The 26251-nt window shown below is 34.2% G+C and overlaps 1 protein-coding gene across 2 annotated transcripts in view; it reads left to right on the forward strand.

Annotated features, from left to right (window-relative positions):
- The window catches only part of LOC115881179, a 140186-nt gene that overhangs the window by 76570 nt on the left and 37365 nt on the right, over positions 1-26251 (forward strand). Inside the window, exons 1-2 of one of the 2 annotated variants that reach the window (XM_030898572.1) lie at positions 8450-8548; positions 24245-24534. In XM_030898572.1, the coding sequence (XP_030754432.1) occupies positions 24269-24534 (266 nt within the window). In that variant the 5' untranslated portion in view covers positions 8450-8548; positions 24245-24268. Of the gene's footprint in view, positions 1-8449; positions 8549-24244; positions 24535-26251 lie in introns of those variants that run through there. The other variant, XM_030898571.1, reaches the window with a different exon arrangement.

A 26251-nucleotide genomic window follows, 5' to 3' on the forward strand; every position in this document is an offset into this window, starting at 1 on the left:
TTTTTTACTTTATTCCATAGAAAATGATACTCTGAATAAAAAATGACATATCATATGTCAACTTTTGACATATTTGCTTAAAAAAACATGGTGTTTTAAATTTCAATCTAGAGTGCCATGGGGCTGTGTTAAAAACGCTAATTTTTAATCAAGGACCCTTGGAAAAATAAATTTGATCGTTTGATATTTTTAGCGTCTTGTCCCGGGCGGTAAAAAGGTACCCAAATCGTATTTTTAATCAATTGTCAATCAATATAATTTTATTCAAATGGAATGAGGGGGCTCATTAGCATATTTGGAAAATAAATGTCAAAAGTTGACATTTATCTAAATGCCATTTTATTCAGAGTGTCATTTTCTATCGAATAAAGTAAAAAAAAATACCGAGGGAGCCATTAAAAATGAAAAATTGTAGTCATTTCCGGTGAAACAGGAAGTGACCGAAAACAATTGAATACGTTAATCAAGCCTAATTTGTGTGATATGCCTACTAACATACCAATCTCGTTTTTTTGATTGAAAATATAAAATAATAATTATAGGGGTGAGCCACTTTTGACGCACACGATATATATAAAGTTATTATTATGTTATTTTTTCAACAAAACTCACCGCCTTAACAGCACTTAAGGGATATACTAAGGGCTGGCAAAAGTTAGTCTTGGGTCGAGATTTCCGTATGTAAGAAGAGTACAATGCGTTTATAATGTACTAAACAAAGAGAGGATAGTAAACACGTTGCCAAACGTATGAAATAAACCGAGAAACTGTGCACATCGCTTAGAGACGTGGAAGGGGATATAGCAGATTTGTCGCAATTGACCGGTCGACCCAATCAATACCTCTGTCAGTACTTAAAGTTCTAGGGAAAGGTGTACGTCATGCGTTCAGCTTCACGATTTAATTACGTCTCGTGATACTTGATTTGTTTATTTATTAACGAGTCGTTGTAATTTTCCCTATAGCTTGAATTTTTTTTTTGAAAGTGCAAGCTAGAAACACTTGCATTTTTGGTAAAAATAAGTGGAACTGAGTGGGTGTTCGATAGTGGTCGCGCTATTAGAACTCTGAATTCAAAAATCGATATCTCGAAATCTATTAGAAATAATAGATTGTAGTTTTTTCAAGAACTTTGTTAATATTTCTGCTGTATTTTCTTTGTAGACAGTATGTGAAAAATCTTTATCAATAAAAAAATTACACGATTGCTGAAAATTGCTATGATCTAAAAGTAAATGGATGGATTGTTTACAATTTTTGAATGGAAAAAACAACCTTATCGAATTTTTCTTATGTAAACATATTGTAAAATATCCGATCTTGAAAATAAAAAAAAAATTCAATATCTAAAGTGGTTCTTGAGTTTTGGCCTGTTATGTGTTAAAAAGTTGAGTTTTTAAATTATCGCGATTACTGACGTTTTCTCGTTATAAAAAAAATGACACCTTAACGATATCCTTATAATTCCATTTCAGATGCTCAGAAACATGTCTAATGATTTTATCTAGTTATCTCTTGAAAAAAAAGTCTTTTAAAAATAAGCGGTTTGCGATCGTGATTTTACTTTACTTGATAGGGAAAGGCGTATCGGCAACGCCGCAACAGCACACCGTCGCGCGTCACGTCGGTCGGTCGCATTTCTCTCACTCCGACTTAATAAGATCCCTATGCGATTTACTTCCACACATGTAAATGCCGACCCAAAGGTAATAGTTGCCAGCACGGTATAATGGCCCATTACTACCGCTTTCCCGTCCAAAATATTCTAATAAGCTTGCGATGAGTTTTTGCAACGGCTATCTCGTACACTTCGCACTAAATGATGTTCTAAAAACAACAATGTTCGACGGCAAGGTTTGCTAGTAAAATTTTTTAAGCTTAAAGTTACCTATCAGAACACATTTCATTTAAACCAAAAACTCGTAATACAAAACTAAAGTGTCAAAACGAATGACAATGTCAGGAAATAAATAAATAAATATAGCAACTTGACATTTTTTACAGCAGAGCTACCACCTGAATCACCAGCGGGAAATTTAAATTCCAATTAGTCAACCCGGCGCCGAATATGTACATGGTTGGCAACAATGAATTTAAAAATCGCGCCCTTGATTACGTAACGAAAACTTTAATTGGTATCGCTTATAGAGAAAACGAGAGAGAAAACATGCTGAAAATCAACTGTTGATATTTTCTCTTAAAATATTGTATTTTAAATTTAAATTTAGAATGTTAGGACAATGAATAAAAAAATACCATGTGTGTGGTACTAAATTATTCGTAAAAAATGTTTTTTTTAAATATGCTAATAAGCCATCCACCATTTGAAAAATTCCATTCGAAAAAATTGAGTTATAATTAAAAGTACGATTTGCCTGCATCTTTTAGCCGGCCAGGAATAGACACCAAATTACACCACACTAGACCACCACATTATGTTAGATGATCAAATATATTTTTCCAAGGCTCCTTGATTAAAAATTACTGGTTTGAATACAGCCATGGTAGTCTAGATTTAAATTTAAAATACTATTTCTTTTTAACTGAAAATGTCAAAAGATGTATTATGACATGTCATTCTATTCAAAATTTCATTTTCTATCAAATGTCTAAACTAAAGACATACCGAGAGTACCATCTAAAAATCATTATTTATATAGTTATTTCCGGTGAAACAGGAAGTAACCGGAAATAATTGAATACGTCAATCAATCCTGGTTTATGTCATACAAAAACACCAAATCTCGATTTTCTATCAGAAAAAAAAAGTTATAGGGATGGGCCACTATTGAAAAACACCCAGTATATGGGCCTATAATATAATAATAATAATATAATAATCTATCATAAAACGATTAATAATTCAAGGATAAAGGAAGGAATTATTTTAGAGTAATTTTCGATTTTGCTAGCCAATAATTTAGGCTTCAAGGCAAAGCAAAGGATAGAACATTACGTACGAAATTGATTCGAGAAGTCAAAAATCAAATTTATGAGCTGGTTGTTTCGCAAGATGTCGAAAATTTGCCGAAATTACCACGAACATGCCTATTTAAAAGTGAGAGTGAAAACATGAAATTGTTGTATGTTGCAAGTATATAATTTTATGTTTCAAATGCAGAAGAAAAAAAACGATGTCTTATGATATTTTGCAATTAGTGTAAGAAATTATCTTTTGACATTAATCATAATATAATTACTTTCTGTACAAAAATAAAACACTAGCTATTTGTGGCTTTAATTAAAAATTTATCGTAGTCCTGGGCTTGACTTGAGTAACCAATGGGCATTTAAACTTGATGTTGAATGTTTAGGAGGAGGGTTAATCACCGCGACTATTATTGTGTGTTCCCCGTTCTTGAGTTATAACGGGTTATAGCTCATTATACAGTCTCAGGGCTTTGGCAAAAGCCAGTATCTGGGACGGCTCCACGTCAGGAACCATGTGTATGGCACGAACGGTTGTTGTCTTGGCGCTCTCTGTGATCAGGTGTTCTGGTGTTTCCCCATTTTCTCCACAGAATTTGCATTCGCTGTTGTTTCTCAGCTTCAATCTTCTGAGGTGTTCGTTGAGAAGACAGTGTCCTGTTAGAAACCCCGTGATGATCCGAAAAGATTGTTTTTACTTAAATCAAGGAAAATCTTTGCTTTTTATTGGTCGTAAGTTCTGAGAAACTTTTTCGAGTGTCTTAGATCATTGGAGGATTCCCATTCCAGGCTACGAATGGAGTTCTCCAGGTTTTTCTGTTCCGCTTTAAGCTGGTTTCAGCTTAGAAAGTTCTGATCCAGTTAGTGGAATGTTCGCTCCTTTTCTAGCTAGATAGGTTTCTTTTGCATTTTCCATTTGTAATCCCTTGGTGAGCGGGCACCCCGAGTAGGAGGACTTTATTTCCTTTGCCTAATTTGTTCAGTTTTTCTAGGCATCTAAAGCTGACGGGATCGACAGATGAAATCATCTGCAGATTTAGTTAATCAGAAGAACACATTAAATTCCTTACTTTGGAAAACCATTCTAGGGGGCGCCGACTGCGTGGGTGATCGGGTACTCCAGCATCAACGAGAGAAAAACAGTATGTGCGGAGCACCCACGAGCATAAGCATCAAAACTAGTCAGTTTAGCAACTTTAAGCAACAATCTCATCCATCGCGAGGTAAGACGTCGCTCAAAAACTGTAGAAACTCCTGTGACACATGCATGATGCGCTTCATATTGCGATAGTTTAATAAAAAAAACAATTTCTATAGTTCCAACTAAGTTTTCTCGTCCATTAGGTATTTAAACCAATCTCAATCACTTTTTCACCTTTTAAATCAAGAAGCAAATTGACATAGGAATAATTATTTCCTTTAAGTAGCCAATTTTTGGTCCGTTTGCCTCTATTAACTAACCGTTGGTTTTCTGCTCTTTCTTCATAGCACAAGCGAGCAAAATAGAAAACGGAACTGTATTTCGGGAGGCCATTTTCACTTCGAAAAAATGTCTGCAGTGAGTGCGTCACTTAGTTCATTTTGTATATAAAAATGTACTATAAAATAGCGTCTGTGTGCGACGTTAAACTGCGCAAATTGCCTGCGTTAAATAAGTGAGCATCCGTGGAAACTTTAAAAGTGTTAAGAGAGTTGATACATTATAGTTATTCTAAATTGGCAGTGAATTTTAAACTACATACTTTTTTTACCAAATTAATTTTTTGCTTTCCAAACGAAATTCGTCAATTTTGACAATATGTTCATATTTATGATCTACGACTATCAGTTTAGCTGGCTAAGTTTCTGGCTTAGTATATGAAATGTGCTATGTGATTTGAAAGCTCGTTGTGTATGTCTATATTGTGTTTATTTTCGAGAATTTTTAGTTTTGATCGATAAATTTGTCGATCGAGATCCTAAGCTACCTAAAATATAATGCCGAATATCCCTTCACGAGTACTTCTTCTCAGCAATTTTTAGCTTCATTTTGTATCTCTATAGATAAAATATAGTATCTTTGATTTAAGTCAGTACCTCTGCCAGTAAGGGCAGGCAGTCCTGCCATTACACGATTGTAATGGGTATAATATTAATTTTATATTTTTTGAGTCCCCTACCTTTCATCAGAGGTTTTACAATAATATTAATTTTTTCACAAATTGGTATCTGTATTAAAAGTCTCACTTCAACATAACTCAAATTATACTCAATAGAATTGCAAAAATGGCATAAATTGATATGGTATTTTCCTAATCTTCTTATGTATGTTACATATGTAAAAAAGTATTATAAGTACAACAAATATAACAATCTGGAAATAAGTTATATACCTGGGTCCTACCTAGTTATATACCCTCTGGAAATAAGTTATATTATATTACAATCTGGAAATAAGGTTATATTTACCCTTACCTGATGAGCACCCACGAGGTTTTATAAAAGCTATAGGGTAACTATTCCTAACCACTCGCATCTTCAAATATCACTCGCATCTCCGAGAAAGCCATATAACAATACATGTAAATGCGCATACGCAAAGTGCGAACGATATCAAGAATAGGTACCCAGGGTGTTTAAAACTTTTACCAAAATAATATTTTGTTTACCCTCGTATAAGAAGGAGACTTTAATTAAGGAGACTTAAAAGGAACCTAAAAATCAAATAATTTCGTTTTAACTTACTTCAGAAATTTGTAGCTAAATTCAAAATCGGCTTACTGGAACAAAATATACCGAACTTTATAATACATGAAAAATTTAAGGTGTCCATTTTTCTTACCGATCAGTGCCATTATTTCATATAATCGTCATCATCATTTCCAGCTTATTCAATCATTTCCGATTATGGAATAGATAGATACTTAGATAATGTTATCTTTGCAATTGGGCCCATTGTTGGCTATGCGGGTCCAAGATTCACTGCTAATTTCCTAATATCATGATCCCATCTCAGGTTTGGTCTTCTTCTAGGTCTCTTGATTCCTCGTGGGTACCATGTTGTAATTTTTGTGGTATACCTGTTTATATATATATATATATATATATATATATATATATATATATATATATATATATATATATATATATATATATTATATATATATATATATATATATGTATATATATATATATATATATATATATATATATATATATATATATATATACCGTCCTTCTTGCCAGGTGTCCTGCCCATTGCTACTTGAGGGATTTGATTCAGTGGAGACATTACCTGGATTTTTTGTCATGTCCTCTCTATTTTTTACGGTCTTTCTTGGTTATTTCCACCATATTTCGTTTTATCGAGCTTTGTACGATCTACAGTTTCTTTATCATGTCCATTTTAAGTGGCCAGGTTTCCACATTTCTCCATTTTTGTCATTGTTCAGGCAAATTGTCGGTTCTTTGTACCAGAGGATTATAAGTTATTTCTAAAGAGTTAGAGAGAAGAATATCAGTGTCCAAATTATTAGAGTTTGTAAAAAAGATACGATTGGAGAATTTAATCTACAAGAAAACCACAATAGATGATTTTTTGGAGAAAATTCAAAAAACTATACTATCATCTGTCGATATTTAAAATTAAATAAAAAAAAACCAGAGGCAGTGTGGAAAGTCGTAAATATTGCTCAAAAATAAAGAAGTATGTACATCTGTAAATATAGAACAATGGGTATATCCATTACTTGACGCTGACAGATAAAAAGAAAATATCTGGCGAATTTGCACACACCGGCTATAATAAATCCTGTCCGCTTCAAAAAAAAAGGATATAGAAATCTCGTTTAAATCATCCTTTCTCGAAAGTTCGCATGGTATCTACGAAAATTCCATGTAGGGGAGACAGGGGTAATATCACTTGGTAACTAGGGACTCACTATATTCTTTTGAAGTATACCGGCTCGTATAGTTGAAATGCATTGCTTTAAAGTGGCTTAAAAGCAACAAATACCATAAAATAGAAAAAAAAACGGCGTCAAAGACGGCTGGGAATGACAATCGATAATAATTTTGGCGAGGTCAAGCCCTAGATGTCATTACTTGGTCAGTACTCTTCTTTATTTTTATGACACCTGCTGCTAGATGGTTTTAAGCGGGTTGTAATTTATTTATACAGGGTCAAGTGGTGTAAAAATGAAACACTCATATTTAGATAAAAAATGAGACATGCCAATAAAAATATTGAAGACTTATATTCAGTCAGTTTTCTTGTTACACCCCTTAGATGGTAACTAACCCAACATTTTTAATGAACCTCTTTTGTGGGAGGGGCATTGGACGTTGAAAAGCCTGTTGCTTTTTCCAGTCTTATACGAAAATCTCAAGTCGTAGAATTAGTTTGTCGTAGAAGATTATTTTTCGAAGTATAGTACGTCTGCTGGATCTGTGTCTATGAAAGGAGTGCGGACAAAAAACATTTAAATAAACAACAATATATTTTATTCGTCGACTTGACGAGTACGTCACCGCAAATCGCTCCGCCCACTCATTTTATTGGCCACTTGAAAATTTGTCGAATTTTTATTGATGAGACGCGTCGTCTAATTTTTTACGAAAAACATCGAGAGAATATCGTTTCCCCTCTCACGGATACCCCGTAGCTATAGAACGGACAGACGTACTGTATAATATAAGTACGTAATACTTTTGAAAACTACTAATAGTAATTTTAAACTTTTGCCTACCTATTGCTTATTATTAAGTTAAAATTATCTAAAACAAATAAAATTAATTCAAATAAACTCTTAAAGCTAATTTTATTATCAAACAAGTAGTTGTATTATTACCCTCCTATACCGGGTGCGTCTCAAAAGTGGCTCACCACTATAACTTTTTTATTTTTTCAGATAAAAACACGAGATTTGGTAACACCGGAAATGACTACAACTTTTGATTTTTAAATGACACCCTAGGTATTTCTTTACTTTATTCGATAGAAAATAACATTCTAAATAGAATGACATATCATATGTCAACTTTTGACGTTTTTGCTTAAAACACAGTTGATTTTTAAAATTCAATCTAGAGTGCCATGGCTGTATTAAAAATACTAATTTTTAATCAAGGAGCCTTGGAAAAATAGATTTGATCGTCTAATGTTATTCGTGTCTTGTCCTGGCTGATTAAAAGATGTTCAAATCGTATTTTTAATCATATTTCAATTTTTTCAAATGGAACGAGGGTGGCTCATTAGCATATTTGGAAAAAGCATTTTTTTGTGAATAATTTGGTACTACACACTTGGTATTTCGAGTCAAATTGTCATTTATGAAATGTTGCAATTTCAAATAAACCATATTCAAAAATGTCAAAAGTTGACCTATGCTATGTCATTCTATTCAGAGTATCATTTTCTATCGAAAGCAACAAAACCCCGAGGGTACCATTTAAAAATCAAAACGATGTTCTACTAGATATAGATCATTATCAGTTCTACATTCCTATAGGACGTTATTAGTTTATGTCAACTTTGTGGTTCCAGGCAGAACAAGTTTCAGTGCCAGTCGTACAGACTATATTTCTGTGCTTTACCAGACAACTGATATGGTACAACTTAGTACAGCCAGAAGTGAATAAGGTAAAGCCCCTTTCGCATATACCTGTTTGTCCACCGAAGATTTGCAGTGACACGTGTTATCTCTCATAATTTTTTTCTTAAAAAGGTCCACATTATCAGAAATGTAGTTATATTTAATGCATACATAGTTAATTATGTATAACAAAGAATGTTATACCTACGTGAAAACAACGGAGTATTAATACATACATGGTAGAATTTTCAGGAAAGTAATTGAGCTTTATGTTGCGTGGAAAAGAGAAATTATCAGGAAAAAAATGAGTAGTTCTATTTAATTACATACTAATTAACGAAAAAATGAGGCTAGATAGGCATTGTCGTGTATGGAATTAGCAGAATTATAATTTCTGCTTAAACGAACCAGGAAAACGATATATGTATTCGTGTAAAATCATTTAAATTAAAATAATTTCTATTATAGATATAGTTGAGTAATATTTTATAGGGAATACTAAGAATTTTTACGTAATCATTTGTTCATTTTTGGATGTAGAGATTTCCTTTTTTATAAAACATGATTACTGTTTATTATAGAACTTAAATTTTCATAAGATTTTAACGGGATGAGATTGAAATTGAAAGACCATTTATCATGATTTTAAATCTTAAATTTACAGGCATTGCTTGCTCAATAAAAGAATCTTTTGTTTGGGTCAATAAATTTTAACAACCCTTTATGTTTTAAAATAAATAATAAAATAAATATTCGATTGCTCAGCGACGTCTCGCCAATAAATTATACATCCAATTGTTCATTCAAAGAGAAACTTAAAAAGCACTCTTAAAAATTGCTCATAAAATATTGCGAACAATATAGTCGGAAATAAAATATTTTTTCGTATATAGGAAGGTGGGAATCGTAGAGGGAAATATAAAACTGGGAATGATAAGGTATATCTATAGTCTATCGAGATATATCTATAGTCCAACGAGAGGTTTCATGAGAGTGGCAGTACTGGCAGTTATACCTGTTGACGTTGACAGTATAATTCACAAGTAAATTTCTGTTTTTTTTAATGTTATCTGTTGAACTCTGTTGTAGTCTCTAGAATATAGATTGTAGAATGAGGGGGGGGGGGGTTAATCACTGCGACCTCAAAGATCTATTGTATCCCCCTTCCTTGATGTATAACTCATCATACAGTCTATAATCCATCATACATCCTTGAGTTATAACTCCTCATACATTCTATAACCCATCATTCATATTGTAGAGGGGACACGGTATTTCCCATCCTCCTCTGGCAACAGATGTTCTTCCTCCGAGGGTATACACCCTTCCACGGTTGGTTTGGAGTCTCTAGAATGTAGAATGAGTGGGAGGGGGGAGGTTAATCACTGCGACCTTAAAGATTTATTGCGTCCCCCTCCCTTGAGTTATAACTCATCATACAGTCAATAACCCATCATACATATTGTAGAGGGGATAGGGTATTTCCCATCCCCTGGCAACAGATGTTCTTCCTCCGAGGGTATACACCCTTCCAGGGTTGGGGTTTGTCCTTCCGTACCGTTCACAGTCGAGGAGCCAAACACCCTGTAGCTACGAAGACAAACACCCTGTAGCTACGAAACAAAGCAGAATCGGACCTATAAAACCAATAAAATAAATTTTATTTTTACGTGAGAAATGTCCCCACGAGAGATGGCACATGTTTTTTGAAACACCCTGTATAAATATTGCATTTTGGTGGAATGATTTTACAGATATTCGGATTATTATACATTTTTTTATTTATACATATAGGCTCTTTCAATAGTAAAGTATCAGACCTAAATCAGGAGACCTTAATAAAAATTTAGTCTAAGATATTCTTTGGTCTAACTGAACCGTGTGATATTTTTCAACATCGTTATATATTTTATATTATTATAAATTATAGTCTATGTGTTATTCTGATGTATAAGCTATATTATTGTAAAGTTTCATTAAAATCCATTCAGTAGTTTTTGCGTTGAAAGAGTAACAAAGATCTATACATTCATCCATATATTCATACATCCATAGATCGAAACAAACGTTCGCGTTTATAATATTAGTATGTAAAGATAATATGCGAATATCTGCGAAACTCTTAAAAATTTAGAAGCACTTTAAATACAATGTTCATTTTTTAATTCTGCATTTAAAAAATAATATACAGACTGTTGCGTTTAAAAAATAAATTGAGATATTATAGCATTTTAAATATTGCGATGTTGATCACTACATAAAAAATACCCTGTATAAGACAATGCAACTTTTCCTTTATGGATTTAATTCGTTATCCCCGGTATTTATAAAAATATAGCTAGTATTAATAAAGTTAAATTCACTTCAACTTTTAACCACCTTTCGGTGATACTGTTGTTAACCAGTTTCTGAGGAGTCTGAGGACTCCATTCGGGTACCTCATCAGATCCCAATCGACCTAGAAAAAGCCTGATGATTTCTTCCATTTAGAGACATCGCATCGGTACGAAACGGCGAGGGTGTTGCGTCGTCCTCAATTATTTTTTTTTCGTCCTTAACCACATTTTTCTTCAATATATCAAATCCTTAGTCCCACCCTGATGAAGATGTTAACGCAACGTCGTATCCAATTTTGCAGGGTGGGATACACGGTCAAGTTGGCCTTGGTCCAATCTATCGACATACCAAATTTCATTTAAATCGGACAAATTTTTCGCCATTGATGATGGAGTTGCATAGTGCACGAGACTTCGTCAAAATATCATGAAAAGAGTAGGAGAGGCTCTTAGAGCCCCATCTACATTCCGCGTTTCAACCCCCTAGCTCACATAGGGCCTGAGTTACGACGCTTCAAAGACCCATCTCAACTTCCTCATTGGCTTACAACTTTTTCGATCATTACCACTTTTCGGAACGTTTTTTTGCTATTCTTATTTTTTGTTTCACTTCTAAAATGGAATTGCAATTTAAAGAACCTTTTTTTTCATTCCTTTTTTGAGAGAAAATAGTAGTTTTGTGTTTTAAAATCTTTAATCTTTTATTTTGCCAAAACAAAAAACGAATGGTTAGTTAACAACTCTAATATACCTCTTTGCCTATAACCTACGTTTAGACTGACCGTAATTACATCAGGCACAAACCCGGAAACGCATATAACTTTTGATTTAGTGGTCATTATACGAGTTCATTACTAAAGCAAATACGAGTATGCAGAAATATACACGGTGTGCCCTGGAGGTGACATTGTAATGCTGATTGTAAAATCATACAAATGAAATAAATCAAATAAAAAAGTATTTGCCTATATCCAATACGGTACTCGTAAAGTCAAAACTGCCTATATTTTTATAATCTACGTTTTTTAATTAGTCAGTAACAGTAATTTTATCAAAATTGGTCAAAATCGGTTGTTTTCATGACTATACTTTGAAAAGTAAAAAAATTAATGACAACATTTTGAGAGCCGTCGTCAGCAATCGATAATCAGTAGCAAATAGCAAATACCAAGCAATTACCTGGATCTAGAAAATTCAGATTAAAAGTAAAAAACTTACTTAACATTAGAAAACGGGGCTCCGATAGATAGCAGATCGATGTAATGAGGTTATAGCGTAGTTTTATCACTTTACTTAAAACCGTAACTCTACACTTAACAGCACTTCATTTCACTTCGATTCTTGACAGCACTATACTACGAGTACACTATATTGATATTTCTACTTGAATAATAAAAGTATTTTTACTAGAATTTTTTTTAGATTTGTAAGATGTTTACTGTTTTGAGTAGTCTCAAAATGAATTGGATAATCTAAAATTCATTAGCTAAACAGATCAGCTGAGTTGCATCAGCTGGTCTGTTTAAATGTGGATCAAACGTTGACTATTTACTTATCTAATAGAGGACGCTGATTTTAATTTGTAAGGAAGTGGAAAAAATATTTGATTTATTCCTGATTTATTCAATGTCTTTGGATTTCTCTCGGTCGAATGTCGATCTCGGAATATTTATATCATTAGTTTGTCGGTTCAAAGTTGGTTAAAATGTGTAAAAGTTAAAATAATATTCTGCTAAAAGTTATAATATGTGAAGTTCAGTTTAATAGATATGTGGGTGTGCAGAGTCCTGTTTTTTGCTGTTCTAAAGGTGCGTTCACACCGGCTGCGCCGCTCCACGCAAATCATTTTTTTAACATATACTTTTGTGCGCGCTAAAAAAATACATCTAAAAAGTACATGTTAAAAAAAAGTTTTGCGCGGCGCGGAGCGGCGCAGTCGGTGTGAACACATCTTAAGAAATTAAAAAAGCACAACATTTATTTATTTTAATGTTACGGAAAGGCTGATACTAGTCATTGGAACGGGTGATACTTCAACAACGGCAAGATGATAACCATCTATCAAAGAACGTAAATGAAATAATATAACAGAAACGCGTTTTGATTTTTAGAACTACTTAAAAGATAATATTGTTTTTTTTTCGGAGAAATAAATCATCTATTTTCCTATTTCCTGTTATTTCTCTCTAAAATGGTATGCAAATTTAGAAAAGTTTTTCCTCCTGTAAAGATGATTCCATTAGTGTAACTAGCAATTATTAATCCTGGGCGGGGCCTGGGGTTGAACCCAGGGGGCCTAGGCCTTTTGTTCTTTAAAAAATAAAGAATAATATTAAAATACACATTTTTTGAATAAAACGTTTACATGAATTTCTATATCAATAAATTTCATAGACTTGGTTATCAAACCGTGTTCCTGTAGATTACTTAAATAACTACAAATTTTGTAAAAAATACAAATTAACACATTTTTTGAACCAACAAAATAATTTTAACTAAATAAAACTAGAAAACATCATTTTTACTACATCACAAGCAAATAAAAATTAATATGATATGAATATGATTTCTCTGAGGGGTGCCCAGCTGTACCTGGAGGGGGGGGCACGGCCGCGTCACCCCCGGGTACCACTGTAGTTACGCCAATGGATGATTTCCATTCTTGCTCAAACCCGATTACGAAAACTACGTTGTTACATATGGTCAACTCTTCTTTACGGATGAGACATGGACGCTAAAAGTCGAGAATTCTTGGACCGAACATACAAGCAACGAAGGAGTTCTTGGACAGCTAAACAAAGATCGGGAACTCTTAACCACCATCAAGGCCAGAAAGGTTAGCTACTTCGGATACATAATGCGTGGCACCAAATATTATATTTGCTCGTTTGATCATTCAAGAAAAAGTCGAAGGTAGAAGATGGGTAGGTCGAAAAAAACTGTCATGGCTGAGAAATATACGGAACTGGACTGGTCTGGGAGTGGAGAGGCTGTTTCATGCAGCAGAAGATAGAGAACTCTTCAACGAAATAGTCATGGAGATCGCCAACGCTTGAAGAGAGGTGCGGCACCGCAAGAAGAAGAAAGATAATCTAAGGACATACTACTGTAAATTATTGTAATATAAGCGCTATGAACATTATGCATAATAAATATAATAACATAATTAAGATAACATATTGTGGGTATAAAAGTGATAAAATTGTCTGTTTTGTCTATTTTAACTCATTTTTCTCTTAGAAAATTATTAAACATTGTTATAGCATTTTGAATAAATTTCTATACTTGAATTTTCGAATCTTTGCTTTTGAATACGTCATTATATTGTACACGCTGTATAATACCTTGCTTCCATATACTAGGTGGGTCTGGCGTAGCTGCGCTCGAGAAGCAATTTGCTTGGGACAGCCGATGTCCAAAATGAGATAAACTCCGCGAAATATTAGCATAAACGTATTTATATTTTAATGAGAAGGATAGGTTTAAGGTTCCGTGTGGATACTTATAAGCCAAAGACTTCGTTAAACGGATCAAAACTGATGTTAAGCTTAAATTTTACACTTTGGCTTGATGGTCTTTGAAAACTGTTTGTTTCGTGTCAGTAATGCTTTCTAATGTGAAAATCTTTAGGTAGAATATGGTGATATAATTGGGAAGTTTAGTTTACTGTTAGAAGTAATTTAATAAATGTCTAATTATAGACAACGTAATTTAGTTCCTATATTCGGCTTTGGAGAAATGGAATTGAAAATGAAAAAATAGCACATAATATACAGAGTTTGGCAATAGTGGGTGAAACATCTGTAGCTTCTAAAATAAAAAAAGGATTTCTTTTTAATTTTTATTTAAAAATCGTAATATCTTGATATTATGGCAATATAGATAGATTAAATTTAGAAGCACGAAAACCTAGAGAAAATCTAGTGGTTCTCAAAATTTAAGCAAAAAATATATATTTGCTCAAACTAAAATAACTCGGTTATTTTGGACTTATTTGAAAAGCAGTAAAGAGAAAATATGTTTCTTTTTTTATATTGAAATCTACCAGCCCTAGAAATAAAAATATTTGCACTTATTTAACACTGACGCGTATTTCAGCATATTAGCAAAAAATCATCATCTATAAAAAATGCATAATAATCGAGAATCGAGATAAAATAGAGTTAAACATATTATTTAATATGAGTGAATTTTCCTACCGAATTTCCACCTACTTATGATAGAAAATAATAATAGAAGTAAACTTTAGATAATTAAACAGAAAATATTCTAATAAAAAATAGAAATCGCTACGTATAAAATAGAATTATCAACGTTAAAATTAAGTTATCTCCATTAATAACAACCAAATCGAATTATCCTTTGAAACTTTCGCTAGTTTAATAAATATCTGCATAATATACGAAGCGAGAGGTTTTATTAATTTTATTTTTGCCTAGAGAGAACAGCAATTACTCGCACGCGAGTAGCTTTAAGTAATTAAACATTATGTTCCTTTTTATTATTATTATTCGCCGCATTATTATTCCGCTACTCGTCATTCCGTTACAAATATAAACTTAATAAAAGGAATCGACGGCGCTTCAACAAATCAAACAGAAAGACGGTTGATTCAGTTTACTTTCACTTAATTTAAGCGCGATGATAATGCTGTGTTTAATACTGAAGGCTTAATAGTTAATTAGACTTTATTTGATTTATTATACGTTATTGTTTTTAGCATTTTTGTATTTCGAAAGACTAGATCAAAAAAACTAGATCAAACTTTACAAAAGTTTATTTATTCTGAGTCAATCATACAACTTTGGACATACAGGGCTCTCTCAATATACGCTATCTCTCTTCATTGTCGAAAATAGTATTGTATATTTACTAAAATTTGATCCCTGGTGGGACCCCCAAATCGTCTGCAAGGGATTATTGTGGCTCTATTATACGAACTTTAACATCCACCCTCAAGACCCAACCTTTTAATCATCATCATCATCGTTTTCACCTTATTCAACCATTTCCAATTATGGTGTAGTATCCCTATTTGCTGATGCTCTATTTTTAGTTGGGCCTAAGTTGTTTATTTTTAGCTATGCCAAGTTATCCCTGCTAATTTCCTAATATCATGGTCCCATCTCAGGTTCGGTCGTCTTCTAGGTCTCTTAATTCCTCGTGGATACTATGCTGTAATTTTTGGGATCCATCTGTTGTCCGTCCTTCTTGCCAGGTGTCCTGCCCATTGCCACTTGAGGATTTGATTCTGTGGATGGCATCGATTACATGGATCTTTTGTCGTATCGACTCTATTCTTGTACGGTCTCTCTTGGTTATTCCCAACATACCATTCCAACATACCATTCAGTCCATTGAGCATTGTGCGAGCTGCAGTTTCCTTATAATGTCCGTTTTAAGTGCCTAGGTTTCGCATCCAGAGTGAAAGTTTCGCATCCATAGTAGTAGTACGCATTGGTCGAATGTTTTCTTCTTTCGATGAAGTGGCATTCTAGATTTGAATATGATTTGAGTTTCTTCCATCCATGGTTACTCCATGCTAACTTAATTCTTTTGTTGATTTCTGGTAGTAGAGTTCCCGAACTGTGTAACTAGTACACAGCCCAAATACTAGAAATAATATACTACAAATTAAACCGTATATACTACTAATAAAACACATATATTCTCCTACTATTTCCAGTGTTGTGTTATTTATTTGAATGTCTTTTCTGTTCACTAGTTGTTGTACATTACTTTAGTTTCTGCTAAATTCATTTGGAGACCCACTTTATTGCTGGCTGTATTTAGTTCCTTAATTTGTGCTTGTAGTTCTTCAGGACTATTGGCAATTAGGACTATGTCATCAGCGAATCTTAGATGGTTAAGATATTCTTCATCTATTTTTAATCCTTTGATGGTCCAGTCCAGTTAAGAGAAGATTTCTTCTAGTGTTGCTGTAAAATGCTTTGGGGATATCGCGTCACTCTGTCGTAAAGGCTACTTCTTTACATTTTTAGAAGGTTGCCAGTTGGGAAACAATGTGAAATGTTGGGAAAATGTTGGAAATTTTTTAATATAGATTGTTATATCCGAGTTTGATATGTCACCAAGGTTTAATAGTCCAGAATAGTTTTGCCAAACAACTCAAATCTGAAGCTGTTCCCAGAAGGGCATAGTTTCATCACTTTCCCATCCAGCATTCGGCGTCCTCTGCATTTCCGTCTTCTCCTATTCTCTGCAGATATGATCTCAGCCTTCAGTGGTCCCGGTGGTCTTATATACGGCAGTGATAATATACGCCCAATTTCTGCTGGTTTTTAAGAGTTCCCCGGTCGTGCTTTTGGATGGCCTAGCCAAGATTTTAACAGAATGCCAAAATTTTAACAGAATGAAAACTCGTGCACACATAACATGCACAATTAAAATAAAAAAGAATTCCTACCTTGGACACATAATGCGGCATTCAGAATATGAGGAAATACAGCTCATAATAGAAGGAAAAATCGTAGCATAGGGAGGAAAAAGAAATCATATCTACGTAACATAAGAGATGGGACCCACACTGACGGAAACACCCTTATGCACCAAGCTCTGGACAGAGAGTCATATGCCATATTAATCGCCAACCTCAACAGAGAAGGCACCTAGGAGGAGGAGGCCAAGATTTTCCTGCCATGTTCCATTCCGGGACTGTCTTTCAAATCTGTTTCTAACCTGTTTCGAGAGCCGGTCTCTTGAGAGATTTTTTCAAAGTCATCATCTAACTTTGGATATACCATATTGGCAAGCGACAGTCTTGGATCTGTATTTATGTCTAAGAGTGAATCGTTATGGCGATTTTGTAAGTTGGAGAAAACGCGAACTGGTTATTACATAACCACGTAATCCGACGCTATATTTCATGCGCTTTGGAAAATACTTGCTCTTCTTTCTTTGTTCAGTACATTTTATTACCCTGAACTTATTGACTGTACTTTCGTTCACACGAAAATCGGCACCCAAAGTCAGACCTTGTCGACTCAGTATAGGCCTTTCTCAGTTCACGCCATCTTTCTTCATTTTGGAATATGCTGGTTAGCTAACGCCCACACCCTTCCTCCCAAATATGAAAAATATTACCATTACCATTTCAAAGACCATTGTGATGCCGTTTTTTTAACAAAAAATATGGCACGACATTTGATTACATAATTATGAAATACTTTGTATTATATATTTATAAATGTAAACAAGTATATGTACAGTTAAATCTGGGAGAAGCTCTAACTGTTTCTATGACATATTAGATAATATGATAAAATATGTGATAAATAATGTACACGAACAGTGGTATTTCTTTTTCAGAGGTGTGTAGTATGTCTCCAACACAACTATGACCTTTGCAACAATACAATATGCACATCGCAAACAAAGTTGAGCAATATTACCTTGCTTATACAGATTTACGTTAAAAAAACACATAATCTAGATACGGTTATGCATTTGATTAAATGCTTAGGAATTTTGCTAAAACCTTTCAAAATCTGAATAGTAGTAACCCTGTTCTGCAATCAGATCATTTGTGCTATTATTACTCGATGTATATCAAGGCTATTAAAATAGTTATGCTGGATTTTTGATGCAATCACAACAATCATTGTATGTTCATTAGCAAAAAACGGCTGAATGCGGTATATTAACAGATACGTTAAGATCGTAATAGTACTAGTAATGATTAATTATTCTTTTATTTAAAATAAAAATGTATTTAAATAGCTTGACATGGCGTAATATCTTTATTCGTATTTTGAAATAATACTAAGTAGAAGAATTATGATTAAGAAAAAATGACCAGATTTGTTTTATAAAAATAATGAATTATTAATAGTTATCATTGGTTAAAATGGGATGGAATCCAATCCACCGAGTTCAATGGTTAAGAATAAAAGTTCGTAAATTATATTATACAATGGTTATTAAAAATGGCCATTCATGGGTGTAATACCTTTTCAAATTGTGTCGAAGGCCGAAACATGTTATCTTCGTTGACATTTGGCTTAAAGGTGAGCGTTAAATTGTTGAAATGTCAAAGGTGACATCTCCTAACTTTTTTCTAATGAGCGCTGTTCAGAGCGTAATTTAACCATGCAATGCACTAATTATAGAAATAATAAAAAAAAGTTAATTTAAAGTGTCTATAGAAAGAACCTATCTAAAAATATTTGGGCAATTTTGGATGTTTCAATAAAGAGATATTATATTTTTATAATGTGGATATTTTTTCATAGCTGAAGAATATGGAGAAATAAACACAGTAAAGGTATTCTTATAAATAATTCTTAAATTAGAAATATTAACATTAAGGGATAGCAAGTGTATCTTGTTCAAATCTTTGATACATCTTTTCATTTTTGGATTATGAGCAATGCAAAGTAACTGCAGGATTGAAGTTTCACATTCTACAGTAATTTGGCTACAATAGATTGGAAGTGTCTCCTCTTACTGTTTATATCATCTGCAGACTGGCTTATTTAACTTCATTTGATGAAAGAGTTTATTGAGTTGACAATGTTTACTTAAGATTGCAGTTAGTGTTCGAAGACTGCTTTTGGACATCGTTAAGAATATCACTGTTGCTTTCTTATTCGCCTACTGCAAATATTCTTCTAGATTCTTACTATTAGCGTCTTTGTTCATGATTGTAGATTGATGGGAGGGGGGAAGTTAATCACCGCGATCTATAGATCTATTGTGTCCCCCCTTTTTTGAATTATAACTCATCTTACAGTTTTAGGGCTTTAACACAAGACAGTATCTGAGACGATTTTACAGAGGTTAGTTCTCAATCTTCGATATCAGTCGTACCAAAATTTATGGCACGAATGGCTGTCATCTCGGCTCACTCAGTGATGAGATGTTCTGGTGTTTCCCAATTTTTCCCACAGAATCTGCATTCGCCTTTGTTTCTTAGCTTCAATCTACTGAGGTGTTCAATGAAGAGATGAGTGTCCTGTTAAAATCTCCGTGACAATCCGAAGATTGTTCTTACTTAAATCGAGGAAAACCTTCGATTTTTCTCGGTAGTTCTGAAAAATTTCTTCGAGTGCTTTAGACCGTTGGAGGATTCCCCTTTATCCATGATTCTTAATATATTGACTAAAATTCAGTTGCAGTTTCATTTGTCTATTTGGATTTAAGTTTCACCTTCCACTAATGATGCGATGGTGCCACGTTTAAGTTTTCTCCCTTAGAAATGGGGAAATTACAACTGACAAGTGTTTCATTATTCCTGCTGTACATCTTCGACAACAGCGGCATAGTCGGGCGCTCGGCTGTTGTTTCTGCGGCTTATTTTCGAACGTGTGTACGGATCTCGAGGGGTCCTCCGCTCCGAGTGTCAGTGTCCTTTGCTGCGGGAGGAGGCTGTGCCGTAACTCGATGCTAAGGTGTACGCGTTAACCGGAGATATCTCATTAGCAGTCGTGCGACGTTGCCGATTGTCGAGGGGGAGAAGTGTGGGATGCATTGAATAAAAAGACTATTGCAGAGGCGTATCAACTAAATTAGTGCGATCGAGAGGTACCTTAATATGTTTAACACAAATTAAGTGGCTTTTGGTGAAGAGAAAATGCAAGACCAATACCAAGAGTCCCTTGGTCTTGGTTTTGCACTTAATAAATCCAGTCTTGGTCCTGCTGCAAGACTCTTGCAAGTCTTGCATTTTTTAATAGATTTTTACTAGAGGCACTTTCTACATAGAAAATCTTTAAATAAATAGTATTTTTAGTAATTCAATGCATATAGAACTTTAAAGAAAGAAATTATTAGAATATTTTTTGTCCGAGACAATTTTTTTTATTTTTTAATATACAAGGTGGTCCGAATTGTATTCGGAAAACTTCGGCAGCATATTCTACAGATAAAAATAAGTAAAAATGTTCCTTTAACTTTAACGTAAAAAAGGTCTCTTAGTAAAAATTGCTACGAGTAATGATTTCTGAGATATTTGGAATCAAAATAATCAATACATGTCATTATTGACAAAAATTAAACATGTTGACTAGATACAGTACATCTGCTGGATCTGTGTCTATGAATGTATGAATGGAATGCGGACAAAATACATTTAAATAAACAGAAGTATATTTTATACGTCGACTTGACGAGTACGTCACCGCAAATCGCTCCGCCCACTCATTTTATTGGCCACTTGCAAATTTGCGGAATTTTTATTGATGGGACGCATCGTCTAACTTTTTACGAAAAACATCGAGACAATATCATTTCCCCTCTCACGGATACCCCGTAGCTACAGAACGGACAGACGTACTGTAGTTATTAGTTTTTATTTTTAACTCTATGGTTATTAGAGTGAAATTAAAAATTTGAAGTATTTTTGTGGCCAAGGTTCAACAGAAATTATTTCATCATATTTTTCTCTGGAAAAATTATGATTAATTTAAAAAAATAAAAACCTCAGATTTATAATTTCAGTCTAATAACTATATCTAGTCTACATGTTTATTTTTTGCCAATAATGATATTTATGTATTGACTATTTCCATTTCAAATAGCGGTCGAATGTATATTTTCTCCCAGGAGTTTTATACAGGTACAGAAAAAAAATGATAACTCTTTAAACCAGTTAAAAATTTATAGGTGGCGCCCCCTACAATTAGAAGTCATATTAACACTAAAATCAAATTTCTCATGTCAAAAAACTTCTAGGCACCAATTTTCATCCAAATGTTTACATTACTTCATAAATTATTTGGAAAAAATTGAAATAAAAATGAAACTTCTACACCCTGTATCTCCGAAACGAAGAATTTTAAGACATACATTTATACAAACTTTTTTACTTATTTTTATCGGTAGGATAGGCTGCCAGAGTTTTCCGAATCTCTGTATTATATTGAATCAGCATTTCTTTCTATTTAATTTTATGTGAGAAACCACTATTTGTAGTAAATTCACAACAATAATTTGGAACAAATGCGTAATTTTTCATCATAGGTATAAACATGAAAAAAAATGCGAAACCTCAAGACCGCAGGAGTCCTGCATGCATGGTTTTGGTCTTGCGGAAGTTTTGCACTGGTCGGTTTGATCTTGGTCTTGGTCTTGCTGATCTAATGCAGATCTTTGTTCAAGACCAAGACCTAGACCAGTCTGGCTCTAATTGCTTTAAAATGTATTAAAATATAAAGTAGAGTAGATTCAATATTTTGCTGGTTTTCTTTTATTTACGCTGAGAGAATTACTATTACTTATTCAATTTCTTAAAAATAATATATTTGTAGTATAAATCAATTATTTGCAAAATGAAACACGAATTCACCACAATACACCGAAATACTGGAAAAGAGTTTTAATAATTACTAGATCAAGAACTAGAAATTTTTTAATAACAAAAATACAGGTATGCTACCGAAATTACTAGCCCAAGCCGTCAAATTTGAATTGTTCACTAAAAAAGGTTCAATTATTAAACTGGGATGTTACTAATTGAACTAAACTTTCAAACGACCTGTAATCCGATGAAATATTGTTGGTTTCGGCAACGTTGCGCTGAACTGTTGCAAACGGGCATCGCGGATCGTCGACCAGCGCGAAGATGGACGGCCTTGGGCTGGTCACACTTCTGGTCAGTAATAGCCAAGGTCCGCCTGGTGAAAATTTGGCCTTGACTTCGCCGCCTCAATCGAGCGCACTTTCTACACAATTGTGCGTGTTCGCTGCTGGTGCGATGGACAAATGATGAAGACGATCGGATTCATAGATATATTACTGTTATACTTATAGATAATTATTTGTTTATAGACAGGTTTCGTTATTTTGTCGCAAATCAATATGAGGAGTTCTGAAATAATAGACCTTTGTTCAGTATCAACGAAGTGAATAAATTGACCAGTTTCAGTCGATACCACAAGAACGGAATCAAGAGATTTTATATTTTCCGAGAAATTTAAAGAACTTTTTGGTGCCGCAGGCTTATTTGCCCCAAACATCTCAAATTGAAGTATCGAAGCCTTGCAATGTTGTCAATGTCATAACGCAAATCATATACACAATATATTTTTCTTCTTTTTTTATAACGGGATTTATTATAACAGGATTGGTTTGCAAATATCTAAAAGCTTGCCTGATAGCATTTTGAAGGTCTTCGACATTGTTGTATTTGCCACGATATGTTTCATAAATCCCTAAATACAGAAATCAAGAACGGACAAATCCGGGGATCATGGATGCCATCATTGGTCCCAATCCATTGATTTGGAAAATAGTCATTTAACAAAATTCTAATATTTTCCAAGATGTGAAGGTGAACCCATCTTGCTGAAAGTATATTTCACGTAAATTGCCTAAAGGAATATCTAAAAGTTCCGGTACGGTGGTTTTCAAGATTTAAAAATAGCGGTAGAGAGTTAAGTTTCCCTGATATATAAAGAATTTATTAGTGGCTCCCAGAATAAAACAAGAGACAGATAGTAGTATACTTTTAATAATTATTTAGTTTCATTTATTATCAATCCTGCCCTACTAATCAAAATAATCTTTTACTGAAAACTTTTAAATAATGCAGTATTAAAAAATGGTGAAAATAAATATAGATTGATATATATATATTTTTGAGAAATTTATGGCAAGCCAGATCATATAAATAAATTCATATAGGTTACATATCATAGTTCATTCTTCATTAGTTCATATCTTCAAAAATATTATATTCGTAGAAAAATAGACTACGACACTGTATTCTATCGTAAAAAGTTCTACAATAAACAGTTTTCACCTTCTCGATACCTTTCACGATAACAAGAGATACGGGGGTTGTCCCAAATTGCAAAATTTTCAAAAAGACCCTGTAGCTCAGAAACGAACAGGGCTATGAGAATTTTGTTTACAACATCTTCCGTTTGACAAAAAATGGGGCAGGTTTGTGCAAACCGCATCCTTCTATCTTCAGCTAATAATAGGAACACCGTATGATTTCAACCAAAACAGGACACCCTGTATTCGTATAATCCAATGTTACTGATGACCATGCCAATAATGGGTAAATAAATATTTGTATTGCCATTATCATATTATTTTACGTTGTGTAACAAAACATATTTTAACAAAACTTAAAATAAATCTTCAAACCCTAATATCAGACACTGGTGCGGTCACTACCTTTATAGAGAGAGAATATCTTTATTGCCCTATTGTTATACGAAGGGTTGCTATTGTTCTCGGCAAACGTACCGGATGTGTCCATCTACAAACGTGTTAATGCTGTCCGAATTTCATTGGAATATATCCATTAAAATGAAATTGGTCCCAACTTTTGCCATGTTACACTGTACACAACAAAACGTCTTTTGCATTTATAATGAAGGTCTTGTGCTTTTAAACTTTAAGAAATATACTATAACTGTCATTTTTTCTTCTTTCCAGAAATGAAGATCAAGTAATGCGATTATGGCGGCAACCGACGGTCAGATCACAGTGGCGGCCGCGCGATGGGCCGACGAGGGCAGCTACCTGCGCGAGTTCGTCGCCAAGCACCATTTGCCCGCCGTGGTGAAGATCATCAAGGGCCAGTACGGAGGCCTGGGCGTGCCCACGCTGCCCAGTCCAGGTTTGCAGAGCACCGCGCTGCTCGTCTCGGCAGGGAAGCGGCAGAAGATCGTGGCACAGGCGGTCAAGATTAAAGAGGGCAGGAGATTGGTGTGCGTGGGACCTAGGTATGTACCAAATAGTCTAGATATTTGAGTTGGCTATTGGCCTATTCCACAGATCTATTGTGGTATTCTTCTTTACAGATCTATTATGTTCTTTTTTACAGACCAATTGTGGTCTACTTCTGACCTATTGGTTACATTCTTCAATGATATCCTTTTCAAAAAGTTTTTAGTCATAATGAATTGGATACTGAACAATTAATTAAATAATAATACTTAATACGTAAATTTGAGCAGTTGAGAGGTCATCCAAAAACTTTAAATAAATGGGGTTTCAAGTAATTTTTTATTCAATCAATTTTATAGGGTTTATAATAACTATTTTTTAGTTACAATCTATGGAAAATGAGATGCAAATAAAAAGACAGCAAGGATCTTTGGGATTCTTGCACGGTTCAGTCTTGGCGCTAATCTAGTGCTTTATCTGCAAGAACCCAGACCAGTCTCGCTCGTCAATACTACTGAGCTTGAAATTCACTGATTACAGTTGGGAGGTTGGAATTTCGGTATTAATAGCAAAATAAAACACTAATTCACCACAATACACCAAAGCACATTACTTTTGGACGCGCGCTTCGCTACACTCGCTTTAACACTGGACGCGCGCTTTGCTAACCATTTTAGCATCATCGGCAGATGATTAAAGCTACTAAAGTTTTAATAATCTGCTGATGATGCTAATGGTATAATATAGTTAGCAAAATACGCATCCATTGTGCATCCAAGTGTTTTGGTGTTTTGTGATGAATAAAGGTACATTCAGGCTGAGAGCGTCGAGCATCACGTAGTGTTGAACTTAAATTAGACCGTTCAGGCAGACAGCGTCGCGTTTGGCGTTGCGCTAGCGTCCGCTGAGTGTCGGGGTTCGAGTTCAATGGGGCGGACGCAACGCAAACGCGACGCGACGCTCGACACTCTCAGCCTGAATGTACCTTTAGTATTTTATTTTAATAATAATAAAAGCTCCCGTATATAGCCTTTAACGCCTTGGGAGTAGCAAGATACAGCTTGCTATGCTAGAGCCGTTCGGTATACAAGGAAGGTAATGTGGCTAGCACTACGCTTCAACCGCCTATTATTACCTCAGGATTGTGAATCCCAAGTACTCATTTAAGGCTGAGTCGACCTAGATACCCAAACTATTTTTATTTTAATAAAAATAGTCGGCTGATGAAATGCCGGGTGTAGCATTCGAACCCACAACCTTGAGATTGGTAGACGAGAGCCTGTACCTCTATGCCACCGGGCACGTGTTTTATTTTGCTGTTGCAATTCCTGTTTGTATAGACCCACTATATAAAGTTTTAACTGTTTTCCTGTTTTTGCTTACAAGATCTACAGCAAATTTTTGGTTGCGGTGTGTCTACTATGAAATGTTTTCCTGCCTCTGTCCCGATAAATTTTTTCACCATTCTTGAGATTTATTGGTCACCTTATTGTGCCTATTGCCATTTTCGTAATTGTTTTTGCATCATTACAGAAGGGTTTATTTGAGCTTGGTTTGTCAAAATGTTTGTCAAAATAATCACCGTGATCTTATAAATCTATTGTATCCCTCTTTTTTGAGTTATAACACATCATACAGTCCCAGGGTTTTGACAAAAGCCAGTAGCTGGGATGGTTTTACAGAGGGTAGTTCTCCATCTCCAATATTAGTCGTACCAAAGTTTATGGCACGAATGGTTGTCGTCTCGGTGCACTCAGTAATAAGGTGTTCTGA

Source organism: Sitophilus oryzae, unplaced genomic scaffold, assembly GCF_002938485.1.
Source record: "Sitophilus oryzae breed Bouriz unplaced genomic scaffold, Soryzae_2.0 scaffold_1701_pilon_pilon, whole genome shotgun sequence".
Lineage (NCBI taxonomy): Eukaryota > Metazoa > Arthropoda > Insecta > Coleoptera > Curculionidae > Sitophilus > Sitophilus oryzae.